Source organism: Lepisosteus oculatus, chromosome 10 (assembly GCF_040954835.1).
Source record: "Lepisosteus oculatus isolate fLepOcu1 chromosome 10, fLepOcu1.hap2, whole genome shotgun sequence".
Taxonomy (NCBI): domain Eukaryota; kingdom Metazoa; phylum Chordata; class Actinopteri; order Semionotiformes; family Lepisosteidae; genus Lepisosteus; species Lepisosteus oculatus.
The window spans coordinates 12,662,811-12,681,350 of record NC_090705.1 but is presented as its reverse complement, the minus strand read 5'-3'; the positions used below and the strand labels follow the sequence as shown (position 1 = coordinate 12,681,350).

The 18,540-nt window shown below is 36.0% G+C and overlaps 1 protein-coding gene across 2 annotated transcripts in view; it reads right to left on the bottom strand.

Moving 5' to 3' along the window:
- The window catches only part of cdkal1 (CDK5 regulatory subunit associated protein 1-like 1), a 417,958-nt gene extending 399,818 nt beyond the window's left edge, over window positions 1-18,140 (bottom strand). For both annotated transcript variants that reach the window (XM_015357729.2, XM_015357728.2), the window contains exons 1-3: window positions 17,975-18,140; window positions 15,586-15,746; window positions 14,577-14,689 (exon numbers count right to left, since the gene is read on the bottom strand). In XM_015357729.2, the coding sequence (XP_015213215.1) occupies window positions 14,577-14,689; window positions 15,586-15,743 (271 nt within the window). In that variant the 5' untranslated portion in view covers window positions 15,744-15,746; window positions 17,975-18,140. The remainder of the gene's footprint in view (window positions 1-14,576; window positions 14,690-15,585; window positions 15,747-17,974) is intronic.
- Window positions 18,141-18,540: the final 400 nt, after the last annotated feature.

Sequence of the window (18,540 nt, the reverse complement as noted above, 5' to 3'; positions counted from 1 at the left end):
ACTTCCCACAAGAGAAGATTTTGCAATAAGAAATTACAAAGTTAGATCATGCTCATATCTGCTTTTTCTTGAAACAATACCAACCCTGAGGTGAAGGGGGAACAGCTGCCCCAGGAGAGGAGTTTAAGTACCTCGGGGTCTCGTTCATGAGTGAGGGTAGAGGGTAGTGTGGGAATGACCAGCAGGTGGGTGCAGTGGCTCCAGTAATACTGTGGTGTGAAGCAGGAAATTAGGTTTTGGACAAAGCTCAATTTTTCCCAGTCAATCTATGTCCCCATCCTCACCTACGGTCACGAGCTTCGGGTAGTGACCAAAAGAATGAGCAATAGAAAGAATGTACAAGCAGCAGGAATGCTAGGCTTACTCTCCGGAATGGTGTGAGGAGCACAGCAATCTGGGAGGACCCTGCCCTACAGTCAGCTCACTGCTCCTCTGGACCGAGCCAGTTGAAGTGAGAAGCATCTGGGGAGGATACCCCCTGGAGGTGTACTGGCACGGTCCAACGGTAAGAGAAGCCAGGACATACTGGAGGAATTATATCTCTCATCTGAAATTCCCACAAGAGGAGGTGGAGAAAGGGAAACGTGGTCTGCCCTCCTCAGTTTTTTACCTCAGTGACCCTCACCAGGAGAACGCAGCTAGGAAATGAGATGCGATGATAATTCCAACCCTATATCTCATGGCTAAAGTGAAAGCAACCACCCAGATGAAAAGACAAACATAACACTGTATAGGATAACTAAATGGTAGAGCAAAGATTCGTTTCAACAGAGCTCAGTCGGTGCTAAAAAGATCATTAAATCCAAAGTGGATTTGCTTGACTATAAACACCATGAACTGAAAATTAATTAGCAAGCAGATTCATTTAACCATGTCCAGAAAGCAGCTCTATCTTAACCACCATAGCTCACCGAGCAAGGACGTGGTAACTGAAATAGGAGTTACTAGGCACACTGAAATAGGAGAAATACTGTAAGCATGTGAAGATAAACGACAGGTGTTTTTTCACACTGTTGATTTTGTTCAGGCACTCAGCACTGAACTACATACATCCCTGAAGTGATGTCCTGCATTCCTCATCCTCAGCATAGCTGCAAATGAGCAACTGTAATATTTATGACAGATGTTTGCTTATAGAACTTCAAAAGACTCAGTGTATGGTGTGTTGCCTTCACTCTCAAAGTGAGAAAAAGTTTAAGGTGAAATGAAAAAATGATTTTCAAGTAATTCTTGAGGGACAGGGGGACTACATGAGTTAATAATGGCTATGGTTCACTTAAAGCACATTCAATTTTACATAAATAGATGTATTGAACCAGGTTTATTGTACCAGTACAGGGAAAAGCAGTAAAGGTCTGCTCAACTGGTCTAAAACACAAACACCACATTGGATTCTCAAGTACAGTGTATAAATATGAATATGTTAATACAAAACTCAGTTTTGTGATAGCTTTTAAGTAGAAAAAAAAACACTGCTTTGTTCCTTCATTACTATTTACAGCATGCCCCTCCATTTTTCAAAAAAGCAAGGCACAACCAGAGACAAGCATATGCTTAGGTACAGATCAGGTGTTGCAACTGCCTCATCCATTTCCAAATGCTTTTCACAAGTACGAATCAAACAGAAAATGATGCATATGAAGGAAAACAGTGATAATTCCAACTGTTTATAATCCAATGGATCCATGATTGCAAAATCAGAAACACATTATCAAGAAAAAGTCCCGGAGTTAAATACTATGAACGCATCCGTTCCATCCTGCAAAAATGTGTGCCTTATATAGGCAATAATGTGAGTGCCTGTAGCAGGCATGCTTCTTTCCTTCCATCTCCATTAAATGCTCTCCGTATGCGCAACAAGGATGTACAGTATTGTACTTACAGCTTTCTGTTCGCCACTGAAAACTGCAAGCACATTCTGTACTGTACACGGAATAAGAAGGAGAGAGACAAAAAAAAGCTGCAATATTTTCATTGGACACACACGGCTCCATGCAATATTGCGTAGCTAGCGTGCAGCCACTCAGCGCAGTGTGTAAAAAATGTTTTTTATGAATGAGCTGCCACGTATGCAAGGTGCACAAACGCTTTAAAAATACTATTTCTTTAATACGCATGCCTCTCCCCCATATACTGCACAAATATTTTCTTTAAAAACTTTACTAAAAATATTAGCTCTGCTAAATACCTACACTTATTGAATGGTGGCCTTTCAACGGCAGCTCTGTAACCCAGGAGAAAACACACCAGAGCTCAAAATAATAACCAAAAACTCAGAAGAGTCATTTTCTTGCAATATTCAATTACCAACTAACAAATGAGTTAAGAAAATATATTCTCAAAAACCTAACACATAGCAATGGTTCAAAATTCGCATGGCACAGCCTCATTCACAGCACAAGCATTCAAATCATACAACCCCAGGTGCTGAATTTATCCATTTTTTAATAGGAAGTAAAGAATATAACTTAAAACAAGATTTGTTTCATTTAACATTAAAACAGCATGTTTAATTGACAAATATTAAACTGAACTCTTTGCCTTATGAAAATAAGCTCCAGACTGTATATCTCTTAGAAACAGTACTGTTGCCTGACAAGCAAAGCAGGAAACAGGTTCACAGCTCAGTTTCTTGTTAAACATTGCCATCTATTGGTAGAAAGGAGTTACAAATTTCATTTTGTAATTGAAGGTTACTGGCATTGGGAACCAAAGACATTCAGTTTCACACCTTCAAAAAACAAAATAAAATGACAGGAATAATGCAAATTTATGAATTATGCCTCAACCTTAATTTCCAATAATAAAGCTATTCAAGCAAGCATATACTCAGAAAAGCTTATAAAATTTCCTTGGTGTTCAAATATGTTTTGCAGAATATGTATGAAAACATTTTTTAACAGTAAAAGAGCTAAAATCTATAAAAAGATTTGTAAAATGTTAAAGCAGCCCAATAGCTGGCTCCATCTATATGTACATACTGCCACCTGCTGGCAATTGCACAACCCTCCCACTGTAAGGCAAAGTTGGAACTGTATACAGTACTATCTCGTCTTTCAATATCCACAAGGTCTGAAACCAAAAGAACATTTACAAAATGTAAGTTGTTAATCAAATGAGTACCCACTCATTCCATTTTCATTTAATTTCCAAAATCATAAATGCTTATATTGTATTATCTTTGACTACATCTAGCTAAAAGGTACCATCTAGTGTAACCCTGCTAAATGTCTTGCAATAACTAAGTACAAAACTAAAAAGGGCACTCCGGAACATTTGCATTCATAATCATGTTGGTGAAAAGCTATCCAAATGTATTAGGAAATTTTGTTTTGCACATGCTAAAACATGAATTCCCTGCAACACACAGGTTATCATTGGCCTCTGGATTCAGTTCTGGTGCTATCTGTGTGGATATTGTATGTTCTCATTTTCACATGGGTTTCCTCCCACACTCTAATGACAAACTGGTAGATTACCTGGCATCTGACAAAATTAGCCCTGGTGTGAGTATGTTTGCATTTGTGTCTGTATGAGCCCAGCAAGGGATTGGAGTCCCATCAAGGTGTATCCCACCTTGCTATCCTGTTGCTTGCCTGGATAGGCTCCAGCTCCCTCTCGACCTTGTACTGCACAAAGTGATAAGAAAAACTAACTTATTCTTTAGAATCAATAGCCCAATGACAAGCCTTTTCAACACCAAAGCTCCCATCAACACACTCTTCCATGAACATATTATTGAGGCTCCATTTCCAAAGTGATATTTAGATATCATTTCACAAACTCTCATGTCTTTCATGAGATACCTCATCATGAAAATGTGATCTTCTCATGCTCCAAAGTGGCTCAAGACACAGTCCTCACCCAGGCTACAGTTCAAGCCCAGACCATGTCATTAGCTCGCTGTGATTGTGATTCCCAGTCTCTAAGGGGACTGGACTGAATACAGTCAGCTTGGGCATCCTTGACCTGGAGCATAATCACAAGTGGACCTGTCAAACTCCTGCAAATGGGAAAATGCCCCCCCTTCAGTGTTTATTCTCTTGCAAGGGACTGTGGACACATTAGGGAAGTGAATGCACAAGGCCTCATTCTCTATCTGTGATACAGGAGAGGCCGATGGAAACTAAGGTGTGGAACAATTGATAGATTTAAAGAAAAGGAAGCCTGTAAAAAGTAAGGATACCAAATGCTGCTCTATAGGTATAGCCATAGTTATACTCAATTCAACTTTGTCTTTTGGGCTGCTCTATTATATGCTTAATGGTGTACATTTTTATATCAAGGCTCTTTTTAAAATGGGAAGGCTATGCAAATAGGAAACGTGTAGTTTAGTGTGTTGTCATCCTAAATGTATAGTGCTGCCAGACAGACAGACTTGACTAAGAAAGTCAAAAGCAGTACACAGTACATATCCCAGCACCATCTTACATGGAAGTCATTATGACAAATTAAACAAGAAGGTCCACCCCTCCTCTAGCCATGAAAAACTGATAATACTGTTAACCCGTATAAATGTGGAAGGACAGGACAAACACCATATAACAGTATACACTAGAGTCCCGACATTTGCAAATTTGTTTCTTTCTGGCTGACACACAGTGGCACAGCAGAGTAGGATGCAAGACAAATCTAGCTAGTGAGAGAGCTTCTCCCTGGCCCCTGCCCAAGTACCCACTACCCAGTATCCACATCTTAACTTGATCTTGTTTTTATGTTGTAATGAACACTCCAGGTTTTGTGTCAGCAGTGTGGGCAATGACAGGCTAGAGACAACTTTACAGGCTCACTGACAGTTTTACTGCCCACTTCATTACAGTGGGGCGTCCTAATCAGGGAGGCTGAGAGAGAAAGTGCAGGCTGAACGCAGAGGAGGAATCCATGTTGTTTTATTGTAGCTGATTACTGTAGGTTTGTGATTACTGTTGCTTCTTTCAGTTGATGAATGTTATTTACTTAAACCCAACACATTCATACTATAATTATCATATAAGGGAAGGTTACTTATGTTTTTTACCCACACGTACTATATCCTATAGTTCATCATGAGATGATTTAGGGGTGGACTTGGTTGTATTACCAATTTGGCTATTTGCAATGGTTCTCTGCACTACCCTTTGCAAATGTCAGGATCCTACTGTTTACCTGGTGCATATCAAATAGATACACCTTGGCCAAAAAAAAAAGTTTCCTTCTGTTCTTAACTACAGCATCAAGCAATTTTAACATATTTCTCATTTGGATCTGCTAGAGTGGTTTTTCCCATAATCTTGCCTGTACAAGCCATCGAAAATGAGACACCAAGGCAGATGTAAAAGCTGAACAGCTGTCAGCCACAAACCACTCACAAAGGAGCACTGACTCCACATTAAAATACTCATTCTCTCAGCAAGTCATACATAGGATAAAAAGGTACATTTTGCCCTCAATAATTATCTGAAAGCTAGACTGCAAGGTAAGAATAAGATTACTAAAGAATGGAGGACATCCAGCCCACCATGCAGTGCAGATGTTAGCAGGATACTAATCCTAGAGATTCCCCATGTAATTACTTGAAAGATCCTAGTCCATAAACTCCCAAATGGTGAGGCATTTTGTTCTATAAACCTAGTCCCTTCATTCTTTCACATTGAATCTAACATCACTTATAGCTGTGCTCTGTTCTTTCTCTGCATTCAAAATTAAGTTAAATGTGTTAGTTCCTTTCTGCATTTTGCCTTCAACCAACCACATTTTAGATTAATTGTAGATTCAGTCTATGTATGTTTCCACTTGAAAATGAAAATGAAATCATTAGCAAAGAAACAACACCAGGAAAGTCAACATAAGTCAACATATGCTGCTATTTACTTAATATTCAACTTACATCTCAGGTATTATACAAAGTTGGTAATTTAAATAAGTTTTGATAAATGCCATAAAAGGGCTATATATATACAGGCTATTCACTGTATATTAAAATACAGATGGGTATTTTATATACAGTATCTATAGGATATATAACGTATCTAAAAATACAGATGAGTATTTTAACAACTGTTCTTGATTCCTAACATGACATGTTAAGCTAGGAATAAGGTTAAATGGTTTAATTACACAATTAGACACAGGTGATTTTAATTACACCATACAGCACAGATCAGAAACCAGGTGGTATAAGTTAACCTTCACATAGGAAAATACTTTTGTATTAGACTAATTGCAGCCTTGATCACCTCTAACAACTTTGGAAATACATACCTTAAAATGCTTTCCAACAAAAAAGCAGAAACAAAAAGACTGTCTGAAAAGAAAAACAAAAAAATTGCAGGAAATTGAACTGGCTAAGAACTGGAGTGTTTTTTCTCCCAAGAACACTAAATCTTTAAATTATGTTGTTTGCAACACAAGGTTTTAAGAATGCAGAACTGGCTTATTTTAATTACCCTTTTTGTCTTCTAGAGGGAAAGCAAAAACCTTCTGGTGATGTACAGTTTCTCTTTACCCAGTAAATCAAAAATGTATTACTATGTGTCCAGGATTTTAGAAGAGCATATTTGTTTTTGTAGATTGATTAAGTGTTTTTGTGCTCATTCTGATTAATCAAAAACGTTGAATTTATCATGGTCATTCTAAAAAAGGTACTAGGAATCACATTATTTCCAGAAGCTGTTTGGACACTTGGCAATGTGATTTGTCGCAAGGTGATTCAACCGGCTCAAGCCTAATGAAAATCAAAAAAGAGAAACTAAAAAAAGAACCGATATGTTCCACTGAAAGTCAGTGATGCCTCCGTGCCAGTGCTATGTTGGAAACTGGACTTTGTCACCTCTGGCGGACTCATCAACAACAGATCCAGGGCTTCTGTAGTAATAAAGATTTCAAGATTCAATTGTGGTGCAAATTGTGCAGAAAAAACTCTTATTGCTATCTAGAACATATCAATTGATGGGAAGGTTCAAATTGTGATATTCTGGGTGGGAATATGCAGTTGCTACAGAACTCCACTTGTGGTGATTTATGGCAACCTGACTGGACAATGTCATTACACCGAAAAAGTCCTGGGACCTCCCTTGCTGCCCTACCTTCGGACTCAACCTGAGGTGACAACATTCCAGCAGGCCAACATGTCCTCTTGCTCCTTGTGGAGTTATGCCATAGGTGCAGTACTCTCTACATTTGAGCCATGTTGAACATTTAGTAGGATAAGACGAATGCTTGTCCAAACTCTATGACAGGAAGAAGACAAAACATCTGCAACCTGGTACAGCAGATGTACAGCTTGCATTGCTTCCAACAGCGGCCAGAGGTTACTACCCTGCGACTTTCACAGTAGACCCCCATGTTGGTCTGCCCTGTTGATGACGAATGTTAATGACAAATGCTTAATCAGCACAACTGGTTTACCTATGACATGTGTTCAACAACAGATCAGCGCATCGGCTTGAAAAGTGTCAGTTCCCCGATAACTGTGACAAGGGAGGTTTCTTTCAAATAAATTCCAAGGAGTTTAACAATTACTTCATATATATATATATAAAATTAATACATTTATAGTATAAATACATTTTAAAAAACCATCAATAACAATAACACATTATCAGATAGAAGACTAAGAAAATGATTCATCAAATGATACAGAGTTTTTGTGACAATTATGAAATCTTGTTTGTCAGAAATACTGGCCTTCAATTCTTAAAAGTTGTTCTGTATTTTTTTTACTTGCAATATTTCATATCAGAAGTCTAGAATGCAAAGGAAGAAATTAAACTGTGATTCACCGACAAACAGCAACATTCTCAACAGCAGACCACACAAAACAAATCATTTCCACAAACCACAGTGATTAGTGAGCTATTATTACGGTGAGTATAACATCTAGATAGCACTATTCATCACAAAGCTCTTCACATATAGGACAGGACTCATTTCATCCACCAACGAAGTGTAGTAGTTATTATACACCAGCAGCCCCACTACATAGTAGGTCGGGTTGAGAAAAGAAAAATGACTACACCATTTGAATTAGGGGAATTTCGGCAAGCCCAAAGTCTCCAATCCAGAAAATGCTCATCGGGAGCATAAATGTGTAAAAACCTAGTATGGTAAAATCTTTACATGCTTAAGAAACAGCAAGAAAATCCCAAGAATTGACAAGGACTCAAAGTGGCTGAAACTAAGCATCATTACAGAGTTTAGTTAGTGCTCAGTGGGTCTGAGATTCCATGCAGTTATTCCTCCAAAGGGATATAAGATAAGATCACTTTATTGGCCATATATCCAATTTCTTGTATTAGGAATTTGTCTTTTTGCATACCCCAACTTGCTCTCCATGAGACACACAGACACAGAAAGAAGCTGGGAGTCAGAGCACAGGGTCAGCCATTTATACAGTGCCTCTGGACCAGTTGGGGTTAAGGGCCTTGCTCAGGGCCCAACGGAGTAGGATTCCTGTGCCGACCACGGGATACGAAACAGCAACCTTCCAGCCACAGGCGCAGAACCTCGGCCACAGAGCCACCGCACTGCAACCAAATACTGATATTTAAACTGCAAAATACACTTAAGGTGAATGTGTCCCAAACCTATGGTAATATAAAATCACTGGATTTAAAACATGTTTTTGAACTAATATGGTGTAATATGTGCATACAATTACCCAAAAGGAAACATTCTGTAGTTATTCATATTAATTGCATGATTACAAATAAACTACTTTACCATCAAATATAACTAATAGTGAAGTTAATAACTAATATAACTCAAATATAACTAATAGTGAGCTTGCTGTCTCAATACTATTAGAGGAAATTGTATATACAAACAAACGTTTGTGGATCATTTGAGAATTATGATTTTTGGAAGCAGAATTTTTATTATCCTAATGTTCTTCACCTGCAACATTGAAGACCCTATTCCATAGTTGAAATGCCAAGCATTGCCAAGGGTTTTATGAAGCTTGCAATAACAGAAATGGAGAAAGTCAATCCCTTTGCTTTTGTCAAACGGTGGTCATATAGATTATGCACTGGATATACAAGCAGTCTAGCCAGCTGGGAGACACCATAGGCAAATTTTTCAAAATGAAGATATAAGTGCAACTTGAAAGAAGAGCAAAAAAGCTCATTTTTAAATTGCAGTTTCTGGAATGAGTAAAGACCATCCACAACAAAAAATGTTTAGTAGAATGTGAATCCCTTTGTTACTCCAATATGAAAAAGAAAAAGAAGAATTAGCTGTTAAGAGTTAATGATTACAGATTAATAAGGGAAATGTATGTGTAATGATTTAGGTGGTTTCATTAATATTTCTACTAAATTGAAAAACATAATTGTGTAATTACGGTCCAAAACACAATCTACAATATCTAAGTGTTACCACAGCATAAATTTAATCATTATGTCTATATGGACAGATCAGACCTACTTCAAGTGGACAGCAAGATTCAGATTAATATATTATTAAACTTTAAAAATCTATCCATTTCAAACTAATTTTTAATTCCATCATCAAGAGATTTCCATAGTTATTTGAGGTTTAATTATTTTTGGTACATAGGCACTGAACTACCAGCATGTTTACATTTTCTAGCCAAAAAATCAAATTAAAAATCATGAATTAATTTATTCTGACTTGTAGTTATGATGTACAGGTTACCTTATATGTTAAGGAACAAGGTGATAATTTAACAGTTCTTCCCTTTTCTTCACAGCAAGGAATATCTTTACCACCTAAATCAATACTACAACTATTATTTTATTATACGCAGAATTAAAATTTATTTTGACATAGTTATAAATTCCTAACCATTGTACATCACTGCCGGTTAATACACAGGTTACCCTGAGAAATAAATGTTTAAAAAGAAAACTGGACTTACCACTTTAAATATTCTGTATTGAAATACCAAATGTTAATTTTTGGTGTAGTTAATTAGCAGAGAAGTATCCAATCAAGTTGGATCAAGAAATTGTGTGTCAGCTACAATTGGCACCTGCTCTTTTCTAATGGAAAATTACACATCACTAAGACCTGGGACAATTAGAACACATTTCATGGTATTGTCTCATAGGTTCCAAAAGGCAAATATTTGCATATTTAGTGATTAATGCCTTCCGCAGCTGCATTGATAACTACTATGAATGAGAGTACCTCAAGCAATTGTTCCGATGAACATTTTCCAATCTTCTTTCAAAAATGACCCAGTACCCAGTTTGAAGCTTTTTAATAATTTAAACAGTTGATAGTGAATGAGAACTAATTATTTACTGTTTAAGATTTAAAACCTACCCTTTCACTCCGTCAAGTGAAACAGCTTAGGCATGATATCTTCTATATCCATATACAACCCCCAGAGGTTTACAAGCAAGAAAAATAAGAACCAGAAAACAACATAACTGTTTTCTGTAACTATATACGGCAAATAGAAGTTTGAAAGCAGGAAATCTTCTGAGAACTGTAACCGTGTTTGAAATATTAGGTTGAGTGCCTTGGTTCTTCTTCACACAAGAAGTGCATAATACACAAATGCATTAGCAGTGGTAGAATGAGGTGGGGAAGGGATTACATATTAAGTGCAGTTTTTTTTCTTAAAAGACCACAAAAGAGCAGATCTGAAAGCACACTTAAGGTTCAAAGCCGATACTTTTGTTCTACCGGTTAAAATTACTGTTTTTATGCAACTTTTTTTTTAGCTCTATTGTAATTTGGGCCAACTGTAGGCCTTTTAAAACCACTAAACCTTTAAATATTTTTAAGTAAGAGTTTAAAAGCAACCCCCTCAAGCATTTTTAAAGCAATTTTCACAAGTTTCTCTAAACCCATGGCCAATGTAACTGCAGCAGTGTTTTCATTAGCTGGTGTGAATGCACTGTCTGGCCAACGAAGCACAAGCCCACTTTTGGAGCGTGACCCTTAGCTGGCTGATTAGTTTTAACACAGAGTTTATTTTCAAGCAGCTATGCTGATAACAACCAGATGCCAGGTCAGAGGCTCAACATTGCATGCACAAGGGGCCTCTTGTGTTCTATAACAGGCTGAAACCAGCTGAAAACAGTTCATTAACTTCTGCGAACTTGATGATCTCCTCTCTACACATTCTGTAAGTTGCCTTTGAAAAAAAGGCATCATTTTAGGATGTAGATACCGTAAAAGCCAGACAAAATGTTTTAAAAAGTACATTTTCTTTACATTTAATCCTTGATCCCCATCTCCAAAACATTCAGCCTGGCTAAAAACAAATCAGTTTAATTTTGTCTGCTGGTACTCGTTTTATATATACACTCAGAGTGCCATCTAGGGTATTTCTTGAGAATTGCACTGTCATAAACAAAGATGGTCTTAGAAATAGCACATCTTTGCCTTTATGCATTTGGTTATTTGGAACAAAATTAAAGAAGCAGTGTTTATTCAGTACATCTCACGAAAGGGTAACAGGTACAATCAGCAAAGGAGACAAGATGGATAAAACAATTAAAAGCCTGCAGATGAAACAGACATATCCTGAAACTGCATATCTTCAACTACAATTACTCTCCTGACCTTATAAGAGCCAACAACATCCATTTTAAAAAACACTAGGATAGATGTTATTATTAAACAAAATGTAAATAGCAATTGATGTCATGGATCCATTATTAAAATAGTACAACACAAAGAACTATGAAAATGTGACTATTCTAAATTAAAACAGATGACTCTTCAACACCATTAACAGTTAACTCCTCAATTTTCAGTTTGGTAATTTTATGACAAACTACAAGCTAACATGTTGCAATCAACATCAAGTTAGGAAATACCATACTATAACTAGCATAATGAATTTATTTTTAATAACAAAACAGAAAATATATTCATATAATAATTACTAATAAAAGAGGTTGTACGGGACATGAATACCACATAATCTTCTTGTGCAAATAGCAGTACATAGCACATCTTTTCAGCAGCATAGAAAAAGTATTATAGTTTTCAAGATGGGCAATATGAGAAGACAAAATATCACAGGTACCAAACTGCCTTTTGAAAATCAGAGCTACAGTATGCTACAATTATGTGCTTCCAACATGAAACTAAGGGAAACCTTAGAAGGGCTTAGTGGTACGGAAGAAAGCCCTAAGAAAACAGCTAACCTCAAAAGAGTCCCAAAAATGTCAGACAACATCAGTTCTAAATTAAAGTAGGATTATTCTTCAATTAGGAAAAATACTGTGTGTACACTTTATTAAGTAACGACTAACTAACACTGTATTAAGCTTGATTATACTTCACAAAAAGAAAAGAATAAACAAATGAAACACTGACGTTTTGAGCAGTAATGTGAATGTGCTGTAAATAATTAAAAATCAATTTATCTCTACAGATTTCTAGGTGCAGCACTTCAAGGATCCAGAATAAACATGAAGATGACAAATGACAATGTATAAAATGTATACAAGCCAACAGAGAAATAAATGAAGCTCATATTGATTATCCCTAGAACTTAATACATCTACATACTATACATACAGTGGTGCCAGAAAATTTGTAGAATTGCGGAATTTACTGAACAAACACATTTAATGTTGGATCACTTTGATAAATACATGAATTAAAAAGTATATAATCTTGTGTATTATATTGTTTTATTGGGTTCTCTTTATCTATTTTTATTACTTAGATGAAGATCTGATCACATTTTATGTCAAATGTATGCAGAAATTTCGACAATTCTAAAGGGTTTACAAACTTTCTAGCACCACTGTATACATATAATACATGCAAGCTGCACTTTACTAACCTGCTATCAATACAATATAAAAACTAGTAATAATTCAAAAGCTTCAGACAAAAGATATCCTTTTTGGTGGAGTTAAACGGGAAAAGTAAACATTAACACATTGGGGATCTCTACTGCAGTCTAAATTATGGTTTCCCTTCCAGCAACTCCCAAATGCCACAGATTACCACTGTAATGGCACAGTGAACTACAATAGATATTTTAAGAAAAACAGCATAAATTACCTGAATTTAATGCGTGAATACAAAATGATGTCTTAAATTGCTCTTGCTTTTTGCAATTTGGCATTATGCAAGACAATTGATATTTTTGGACAAAACTGAACTATAAATTATCAGCAACTTTTTCCAAGACAAGAAAGAGATCAGTCCCTTAATAGAAAATACAAGACTCCATATTTTCAAAAATAAAAATATTTTATGTATCACTTATTATGCAAATGTATTTTGAATTAATTTATTATTTAAAATATTTTATTAAAAATTGTCTTTATGAATGCAATGTTTATAATAGATTGAAATCACTCTCAGGACACTATAAAACTATACATAGAAAGAAGGATGAAAAGAAATCTCCAGAGAAACATGCTAAACTTAGCCCAAAAGCAGCTTTACACTCAAGGCATGTGATTCTGACAAACAAACTACCCAATTATGGACAACTGCTATACTCCCTAATTGGAAGCATGTTTCACAGCTGTCGTGCTTGTGGTTCTGGTGAAGGTAACCATTTATAAAGCAGTGAATAGGGTTCTCAGTCTTGTAGCAGTCTTTTTTTAGCCTGCAATAGTTCCCTATTCTCCAGAAGCACTTTCCTACTGAAAAAACTGATAATACAGTATGTGCACCAAATACAAATTAATCATCAATTAAATCATCTTAACATTTTCCACTCTATACACTAACATGAAACAGAGAGATGCATCCTAAGTACCTTTGATCCGATGAGGCAACAATCATGTAACCTACACCAGAATGTGCACCAAACCATTAGAACAAAGTGTGACGCTTTCAGCATCAAAAGAAAATAATGTAAAATATCAAATAAAAAACTACCTAAATGTTGAGTAGCACCAATAGCAGATACCATACCAAGAGGTTTGCAATGAAATACCATTCAGCTGTAGCTGAGGGAAGGCTTTTTGATTATTCCACTCTTTAATGGTAACCATCAGAAATCACTTAACACAGGAAAAACGTGAAAGTTGCTAGATGAGTTTCCCCCTGAATAATGAATAATTCCTTCATTTTGAATTTAGTTTCCATTTCAATTGTTTTTAACACCTATCTACCTAAAACAGGTTATTTTTAATACAATTTAAATATTTCCTTATTGACTTCTTATATGTAAGAGATCATATTCAAACAGCTGTAATATCCACAAGTGTATGCAACTAAAAATCAAGTCTTAGAGAAACAATGATTGTTGTTCCTACACTTATTAAAACTGGCATTTTTCCCCCCCATCTCCTTATCCCCCTTGATATAAGCATTTAGCTTGATTTAGTTCATCCTATACTACAGTCCTGACAAACAATTACCCTAGTTAAAATGTCTCGATTTCCAAACTTATTTTGTTAGCATTAACAATTAGTAGAAAAAAAGTATAATGTGAAAATTAAATAATTAAGAGGTGGGAAACTTCTGATTTCTTTCTCCCATAGTAGGTGAGGTATAAGTGCTTAAAAAAGTTAAATATTAGAAAATCCCCCTAAAAACATTAGTCCTCCCTTATGAGCTGCCACTGATACCATCCCATCCTTCAAAGTCATGTAATGCCCTCGAGAAGACAATACAAGATAACAGCAAGACAGCAATACCTGTCATTTTGTATCCACTTGCAGCAAGTTGGCCAGCCATGTATTCTCCATCTGAGCTGTTGTGGGAGCAGCCCCATGTCTTCATCCAGACCTTTTGTGTCCCAGGAATAACACTGAAACAGAGCAAATGAACTGAGGAATCCACAAGGACAAAAGGCACTAACCTGGTGTGACTGCACAACTTTGAAGTGACCAAAAATTATTAACAAACCTTTGGACGCACAGAAACATAACTTGCTTACAAATGCTTCCACTTTACAACACAGAAAATAAGAATACCTTCAACACCAATGTAAGAACTGTGTCAAGTCACCAAATATTTTATAAGACAAATGCAAGTAAAAGACAGTGGCGTGACGAGTAATTATAGTATTTCAGTCAGATTATTCATTATTAGTATAACATAGTGGATGGTGGATAATGAACTCTGTAATCAGGTATTTTGAAAAGTAGACTCAGTTTGGATACTTCAATGAAAACAATACCAACAGCTTTAAGTCTCTGCCTGTTTCTGTGGCTTCCCAATTGATTTAAGTTGTCATTTAAAAAAAAAAACTGTTGATTCACAATTGCCTAACACATTATTTTTATTCCTATAATGCAATTCTTAAGTTTGTCTCTTTTTGTATCCTTCACATACGTGGCTTATTTAACAATAATGGAAGATTCTTTCTAAACTGTGATTTAGTTTTTTTTTCTCCACCTTTCTGACAAGTTTGTTTTTGTTTATTGGCATCAGAAGGACTTACTTTTTTGCAGACCCAGCAAGCCTCTACCTCTAGCAGCAATAATCACAATTTTGTAAAACTATACAAAAATGAATTTAAGTGTTTTAGAATCCATATTAATAACCCTGGCATATTTTCATATTTTAAGAGTTTTTTTAGCATGTTGACATGATACAAACTTGGTACAGTTACAGATGTAGTACATGCATAGAGCTGTCTTCTTACCCTCTCTGATAGGTTTCATTCATTCAGAAAACAAATTCCTTTTTCATCAACCTTACCTGTCAACAAGTAGATCTTCGGTATTTTGCTGCTGATTTCTCTTTCTGGATCTTGGCACAATGTTCTTCCTCGCAAACTGTCGATCGTGAGGCTTGGGATCGTGTGCCGATACCATATCTTCAATGTCATCCACCAGTGAATCACAAGCAGCCGGCATTGTCTTGAAAGAAAATTTAGCAGATCTCTTTAGGAAGACTAATATGGAGTTCAGTATCTAATTATTCCTAATTATCCTGGAAGGGGGTTTATAGGAGCTAGAGAAAGTGACTTCTGTTCTTCTGCTATAAGCCTATACTATGAGTCAGCCACAAACCTCATGCATGCTATGAGTGGCATACTCATTAAAAGTAATTAATGCTGAAGAACTAAACTAAAAAACACTTTGATTGACTGCTCTGTCAATCTCTCAGTTATGCTATCCAATGTAAGATCTTTGACATAAAAAGAAAAACAGTTCAATAGCAGTCTTATTTACTACATTACTTTTAGCGGGGCCTATCATATTTTGCAAGAGAGCTTGCAATGCATGTCACTGATCATGGCTTTCATACTTTAGTGGAAGGTCAAATATTTGGCACAAAATGGAGGTCTGTAAAGAGTAAGGTTAGAGGTTCACGCTTGTTAGGCTTCTTGAAGGCATGAATACGGATTTTTTCAACATACTGGGCAAAGTTCTAAAATAAGAACGGATCTGTAAAAATCACTAAGTATCAATTGGATCACACAATGGTAAATTTTCATTGTCACCGATTGTCACTTTTGTGCACTCAATGCAATCAAATTCCGTTTGTCAGAAAAAGGTCAAAACCATCCAGAACTAGCTTTGTGACATATTTGTCACTGTCAAAAGTTTCAAACATATCTTACATATACAGTTTTTTTTGGTCATTAAAAATCCCAGGGCGTTTCTCGAAAAGAGTGTAACCCCCGGCGTCCTGGCCAAATTCCCCATTGGCCCTTACCAATCATGGCCTCCTAATAATCCCCATCTATGAATTGGCTTCATTACTCTGCTCTCCTCCCCACTGATAGCTGATGTGTGGTGAGCACTCTGGCGCACTATGGCTGCCGTCGCATCATCCAGGTGGATGCTGCACATTGGTGGTGGTGGAGGGGAGTTCCCATTACCTGTAAAGCGCTTTGAGTGGAGTGTCCAGTAAAGCGCTATATAAGTGTAAGCAATTATTATTATTATTATTATTATTATTATTACTTGTTCCTTTGCAGCCTACGCATGGTGACGCAGCTACCCACCTGATCTACTATCATTTGCTATCGACCGCAACAACAGTACTGGCTTATAATTTAACACCAGGTTATATAAATCCCATTCTAGATAAGAAATGAAGCAGAGAAAAAAACATTCTTGAATATATTCCAGGGAATCAAGTCAAAGATGCAACATTGCCTCTAAAGCAAAGATGTCTAAACCTGCATCTGGAGGGCTGATGCCTCTGCAGGTTTTCAATCCTTTAACGACTTCATTCAGGACTGTTGCCTGAAATGTAACCAACTGGACTTTGGTATATGGAAAGAAAAACACTCACTGTGGGGTTTGATACATTATAATTTCCACCTGTGTGTGTTCATGGATCAAATATTAAGAACTGTTTAGCCAGAAATAAGATCAACTAAGTTAGGGAAAGGCTGTCTTGAAGCTCTGTATGTTGTAGATGCTGTTGAAACTATTTTACCAAAAATCTAAAGAATCAAGAGCAATTAAAGTCAGCAATTAGAACTAGAGATCTAAAACTCAAACTTAATGTCTTTTCATATCTTGACAGTTGCCATTTGAATGTCAAGAAGTAAAGCCTACCATTAACTAACCTTTACAGTTTTCCCTTGCAACATATTTCCATTAATAGCTTATTTAAATATTATGTTACTGATGCATTCAAGAAGCACTAGTGCTGTTTAATCAATGCAAAATATTTAACTTTTAATTTTATACATTTCTAAATTCAACCACGAATGGTGAGACAACATTACTTAAAGCCAATAAAAAACATTATAGTGCATTTTGTAAATGCAATAAAACATTTTGAAAACTGTGCGACTCTATTATATGACTAACTTTAAATCGCTAAATAAAGATTATATGATGAAGACAACCTCGTTTACGGGATTACACATAAATTATTAGGATGAAAGACTGCCAGTAGTTGTCTGTAATTGTGATACACGTGTTCTGGCCAAAAAAATAAAGAGAAAGAATAAACTAAACAACATAAAAAAGTTAAAACTGTCGAATCCCCTCTTTGAAAAGACAAAAAGTACAATTTGTGAAAAACACTGTGATTTCCAACATTTGAAAATACTCAAAGAGTTTGCTGCAAAATCAAACCAGTACACACGTGTTATTATTTATCTATAAAATATAATGCTTACCGTAAATATGATCGTTTCCAAATCTAGGAAAATATAAGTTTTTTCAACAATTCCGACGCAAACCAGTGCTTTATCTTCAGAAATTGTCACACTTTGTTAATTTTCACTCATCTTATTCGCACTTGTTTTCAAAAGGACTCCGCCATGATGGATTTCCCCTTTGACCCTTATCTACGGAACCTGAGAGAAGACAAACATCCAAAACCGAAAATCAAAATTTCGAATTACTTTCATTAATGTTATATTGACACGAATAATCTATTTATCGACGTATCATATATCTTTAAAATACCACACGCTTGCATAAAATATGGCATTAAAGAATAATCATATTGATGTAATCAAATTAAAATATTAATGTCATAAAGATTTGGTAAAAAGTCCAGTATGAAGTTTTTGTTTCAGATAAATGATCATGAATTACATGCAGCGTAGTCATGGTAGTAGTTTTTGTATTATATTTACTTTTAAAATGTTACATACTTGTAATCATTTTAGGTATCATCTTTACATTACATCCATGGATATTTGCTACCAAAATGAGCGGTCCAGGGACTATCAACGCA